General features: G+C 40.6%; 1 protein-coding gene across 1 annotated transcript in view; it reads left to right on the forward strand.

Annotated features, from left to right (window-relative positions):
• Positions 1–5,717, forward strand: part of LOC112136817 (protein boule-like) — a 9,829-nt gene that overhangs the window by 470 nt on the left and 3,642 nt on the right. The window contains exons 2-9 of the mRNA XM_024258737.2: positions 1,176–1,307; positions 1,373–1,464; positions 1,534–1,588; positions 1,663–1,738; positions 1,822–1,976; positions 4,939–4,983; positions 5,055–5,165; positions 5,236–5,307. Of these exons, the coding sequence (XP_024114505.1) occupies positions 1,176–1,307; positions 1,373–1,464; positions 1,534–1,588; positions 1,663–1,738; positions 1,822–1,976; positions 4,939–4,983; positions 5,055–5,165; positions 5,236–5,307 (738 nt within the window). The remainder of the gene's footprint in view (positions 1–1,175; positions 1,308–1,372; positions 1,465–1,533; positions 1,589–1,662; positions 1,739–1,821; positions 1,977–4,938; positions 4,984–5,054; positions 5,166–5,235; positions 5,308–5,717) is intronic.

Below are 5,717 nucleotides of genomic sequence, written 5' to 3' on the forward strand. Positions count from 1 at the left end.
TTTTTTTTTTTTTTTTAATGTCGATTTAAAAATGTCAGTGATCAAAGCGGTGCGGTTTTGGTGGAAATGTCAATTAAAGCTCAAAAATATCAAAATTTTTTATCTGAAACACTTAAACACTAGCAGTTCTTTCTAAACACTGATTCGTTATTATTATTTTCATTTATTTATTGCCTTAAAGTATGGGTTAAATCAGTCAAAATCTAGTTTCTAATGTTTTATTAAAAACAAACAAAAACCTTAGTTATTTTTTTAAATAGCAGAATACATTTTTACTGTTGAAATTTTAGTTGAAACCAGTAAAAGTCATTTTCTTGAAAGGTAGGACCTTTATTTTGAAATAAAATGTAAAAACTGATTATGAGTTGTGATGTTCTGTTGACAGAAACAGTTATATTTGTCCATTTTTTTCTTTCTCTTTATTTTTAACAAAATATCTGCAGAAGTTGAACTAAATGCTTGAAAAGATGAGAATGAATCTTACCGTTGTAGTGGAAGTGTCCTTTGGAGACATGTGGAGGTAATTTAGGTCGGTTTACCCCTCTAAGCCAGGGGGGTTAGGGTTAGTGGAAACAACTTAGATTAGCCGAAACAGCTAGCATGTTGCTGAAAAAATAGCTAAACTTCAAAATAGCCTTGAAAACTGAGGAAAGCCTAAATTACCCTGAACAGCTAGTGTGTAAATATTAGCCTAAGCAGCCTAAAAAATTTAAAAAAGCCTAAATTAGCCAAAACAGCTGCCATGTCAAGATTAACTCCAAAATAATTGAAAAAGTCTTAATAAATGCCAAAATAGTCCAAAAGGCTAGCAGAATGACAATTTATAAAACCTTAAAACTGTAACTTTTTAACATGATTAATTACGAATAATAAAAAGGCAGGAATATTATTCCAGAATAAATCAGCCTAAATCTTAAAAATCTTTAAATATTTTACTCTCCATAAAATGATCGTGTTAATGGTTCAAAAGTTACAGTTTGTTAAAGATTTTGTGTGTAAGTGTCACCAGCGACGCCTCAGGATCTTGGTAATCAGTGTGAGTGTGAATGGAGCTGCTGCTGAAGAGGAGATGATCCCTCTGCGGTCGATGAAGAGTTTCTACCAATCACCAGAGAAACGATCTCCAAGTGTTCTGGAAGTAAACATGCTTTGTTTGGTTTTTGGTTCTTCTCCAGCTCGTTCCTCAGCATTTATCTCCCAGCAGCAGGTTTTTCTCGCATACAGACGGAGACACCGACCCCCGGATGGGCTGTGCCTCCGGAACCATCATTCCCAACCGGATCTTTGTCGGAGGAATTGACCACAAGGTGAAGACTGGATTTGTGCTCCTCTTTGAAACCGTCAGTGTTCCTCACAGCCTCGCTGCTTCCAGGTGACGGAGAACCACCTGCACCACATCTTCTCTCATTATGGGACGGTGACGGAGGTGAAGATCGTCACCTACCGCTCGGGGATGTCGAAAGGGTGAGTTTACCGGCCCAAACCTTTTCCCAGGTTGAAGCCGCTTTAGCCCGTTCCTCGTCTTCTCCTCAGATACGGTTTTGTCACGTTTGAAGCTCCAGAAGATGTTGAGAACATCCTCAGCAAAGTGAGTACGACTCAGCAGAGCGCTCTGAGTCTGGAGCTCCTCCACCCACCGCACGGTTCTGGTTTGTGTTGAAGGCTAACCAGATCTGCTTCAGAAACAAGAAGCTCTGCATCAGCCAGGCTGTCCAAAAGTACCAAGTTCCAGGACCGGGTCAGTAGGAGGAGAAAATTCTACTGGTTTCATTGAATGATGGGACAGATTCTGAAGTGGATCTCCATGTTTCTGTTTGTCAGCTTTGTTTGTGAACGTCCATGAACCCTTCATCCACCACAACACGTCCTGTGAGACCCTCTACCTGACAACACCTACAGGCTTCCCCTATACCTTCCATAATGGAGTGGCCTACTTCAACTGTCCCACCATGAACCAAGCAGCTCATCACTGCCCTGTGAGTCCCAAACCACAGAACCAGGGGGAACCCATGGGGTCAAATCAGGACCAGCTTAGAGTGAACAAAAAAAAGGAGTGAAAACTTGAAAAATAGACGTAGCTAAAAAAAATGTTTGGAAAATTTGAAAACAAAAAAAAAATAGACTTGAAAAAAAAATGTCTTGAAAATTGAAAAAAACCTGAAAACTTAAAATAAATCTTGAAAATTTGAAGAAAATAGATACTGAAAACTTGAATAAAAAAACTATAAATGTAAAAGTTATCAATAGAAAAATAATGTATCCATTAGTAACAGCTGCTGTCTAGAATTTTCAACTTTCTTTTTTTTCTGTTCTGAATCTTCACTTTTAATCCTCAGTTTCAATTTGTAGTTTCCGCTGCTAAACTGATCCTAATTTCATGTGGGGGCGGGGCTTTGAGCTCATTGGCTACAGGGACATGTTTCCCAGAACTCCTCACTATACATTTTCTACACTTTTCTCTGACACACATGAATATTTTCATACTTTCTCTCATTTTCTACTCTCACTTTTCAAACTTTCATAGAAAAGTAATTCTAGCATTAGGATGAAAACAAGGAGCTAATCAAGATGAAGATTTGTGTAACGCCGCCAAGCTGCACGTCTGCTGGAAAACGGCACGGAGGAGATTGATTTAAAGATCAACAGCAAAGTCGCCCTGAAAAAATGAATCAGTGAGACTACAAACTGTACACTGTGATATTAGCGAGGTCAAACTGCACAGCAGTGATACTGCTCTCCATAAGTTTGATCAGACTGGGGAAACGTAGGCGGAGACATAAACAGACAACGTTCTGCAGCGGATCAGACCTCATCACCATTACCTCTTAGGGAATTACGGGACGCACTTCAGGCTCAGCTCAGCAGTGAAAACTCAAACATCAGAGTTGAAACTGTTAATGAGGACTGAAAGTGAAGATTCAGAAACGCAGAAAAAAAGTTGAAAATTCAAAACAGCAGGTGTTAGTAGTGGATAAATTATTTTTCTATTGGTAAGTTAGAGTTTCTGGTCATGGAGTCTCCTTTTCAAGCTGGTTCTCAGAGGAGCTGTGGTCTTGACAAAGATTAGGCATATTCAGAAAGGGCCAGAGTTCTGTTTTATATATTTTTTTCTTTCAAAAAACCAGAGGACTTCCAGAGGAAATGACCCTCAACCAGCAAAAACCTCATCAAACAAGAAAACACCCCCTTAAAAAGTAGAAGACTAAACCAAATCCAAATGAAGTCATAAAAAAACTTCCCACCTAAATCTACATTCCCAAAAGAGTTAAAAGGACACAAGTTGCTCTTGCACTTTCAATTTAACGCATTTTAACTTAACTACACATAACAAAATAATGGAACAAAAATTAAACAAATAGCCACCCCCGCCTGAGTCCACTTGGTTCAGCTCAGAGATCAGCTCACTAATCACTAGGTGTGTTTGAGATCATGCAGGCGGACCCGGCGCTGCGCAGATCGCCTGGATTGCGGTGCATGTTGGTTAGTTTCTTACACTGACGTCAAATGTGCGCCGTCACCAAGTATCGCGAGAAAGGGGCGGGTTCAAGGCGCCTTCCTAAGCCAGCGCAGCCAGAAAATAGGTACTGCGCTGGCTGCAGGCCGCCTTCAGGACTACAAAACAATGCATTGTGGGAATCGGTGTCCACACAGTTCTTGTAGTTCGGTGTAAAATAATTGGCGCTAAATGAAGGAAATCTGTGTATATTTTAACTCCTTCTGGAAGGTAGTGAATCACTGATGAAAAAATAAACGATTTCAAATAATCTGTGATTATGTGTGTTACTGTTGTCTTTAAAATTAACTTTAATTTATTTATTTGGGACAGTGCACATAAAATTCATCCAACGGCTATTTTTTTTATCTGCTTCACTCTGACAGATGTTAAAAATAATATAAAAGACATAACAGCACAGATCATACTAGGAGGAGTGACACATCAAAATTCAACCGAATGTTAAGGACAACCCCCAACTCCTTGTTCTCGTACAGTCTCGTCGTTCGCCCTCATCTCAGGCGCCTTTCTCCGCCCCCTCCAGCAGCAGCTTAGTCTCGCCGATGATGCAGGCGAGGCGCCGGGGGATCTCAAACACACCTATTCTCAGCTGGGTCTCCTGGATGCAGCCATGCGTGCACTCATAGCCACACCTACAGGAAGTGAGCTCAGAGAACAAAAGGATTTCTATACAAAATACTAAATAAGTGACATGTGTAAAGGATGTACAAGAGTATCTGAACTTAAGTATGTAGAGGGGAGGCCTCACCCTCACAATATATATTTTATTCAAGTTTAATTTTTTTTTTTCAAATTTGCACGATTTATTTCAAGTTCTCTGGGTTCTTTCTTTTTTTCAAAATATTTTTTTCGCTTTTTTTTCTTTTTCAAATTTTCAATTTTTTTCAGTTACAATGTCTATTTTTTCAGTTTTTAATCTGATTTCTCGCTCACTCTAAGCTGATCCTGATTTGACCTCATAGTAAACATTCATTCTGGCAATGATTCCATTCATAACAGAGTCTGTGGTTTACGATACGATTCAGTTGATTTTAGTTCATTTTGAATGATCCAAATGGATCTGATTCTCTGACCTAAAATGGATCAGAACATCTTTATCCAAACTCCCACCAGTGTGACTCAGAGATCAATGCCTGGTACTGAACAGTGCAGGTAAGGTTTTCCAGATCCTTGCATTTTTTCTACATAATCAATTAAATATGTGTACACATGAATGAGTGTCAAATTCATTCATTCATATGTTTTCATTTATTCTATTTTTCTATTATCCATCGGCTTTTGGAAATTTGTCTTGGTGAAAAATCCTAAACCTGCTTGTTAAACTCAGAGAAACTTTACAGTGTTGTGAATGTCGTTGAGAGCGCCACCTGTGCATCAGTGCGTGTATGAGCAGCAGCCTTACATCCTGCCTCTCTGTCTTTCAGCATCCTCAGAGCTTCCCTCAGCACCTCCAGTGGAATGCTTTTCAGGTAACTGACAGAGCTCCTCCCCCTCCTTCTCGCTGGAGGACGCTCAGGATTCAGCGGTGTTTGTTCCTCAGGTGCAGGCGCCCTCCACCGCCGTGCTCCACTCCCCAGAGTTCCTCTACCCGCTGGCCGATGCAGCCTCCTTCCTGCCCTACCTGCCCGTCACGGAGAATGCAGCTGCGCTGGTGTGGACGACTCACAGAAACCTGAATGAGGACAGTTCTGCTGGACTTCTGTTCCTCTCTTTTGTTTCAGTTCCTAGAACCGACTGTGTCTCCGGTTTATCAGGGAAGCTCAGCTCTGGTTCTGCAGCATGACCCGGTCAAGGTGAGAGCCCGCCTCCTTTCCCTGTTCACCTTAGACCAGCGGTGTCAAACTCAAGCACACAGAGGCCAAAATCCAAAACACACCTTAAGTCGCGGGCCGAACAGGATAAGCATTAATTGAACACTCTGAAACTATATTTTCAAAACTTAAACTTTTTAACATAATATGAACTACTGTAGATATATAGCATTACCTGTGATTAGAGGTGGGACAAAATATCGGCACGGCGAACTATCAAGATATTTCAACTCACAAACGATTACCGGTCCTCTCTTTTCCTGAATCAGTTTCCTAAAATATTACCAAAAAAGTCCACGTGGGGGCGCCTCGCGTGATCATGACAGTGAAATGCAAGGATGTGGTAGCGAAGCCGTTATCAATTTTGACCGGACCAATACGTTTTTTGCTTA

Source organism: Oryzias melastigma, linkage group LG2, assembly GCF_002922805.2.
Source record: "Oryzias melastigma strain HK-1 linkage group LG2, ASM292280v2, whole genome shotgun sequence".
NCBI classification, from domain to species: Eukaryota; Metazoa; Chordata; class Actinopteri; order Beloniformes; family Adrianichthyidae; genus Oryzias; species Oryzias melastigma.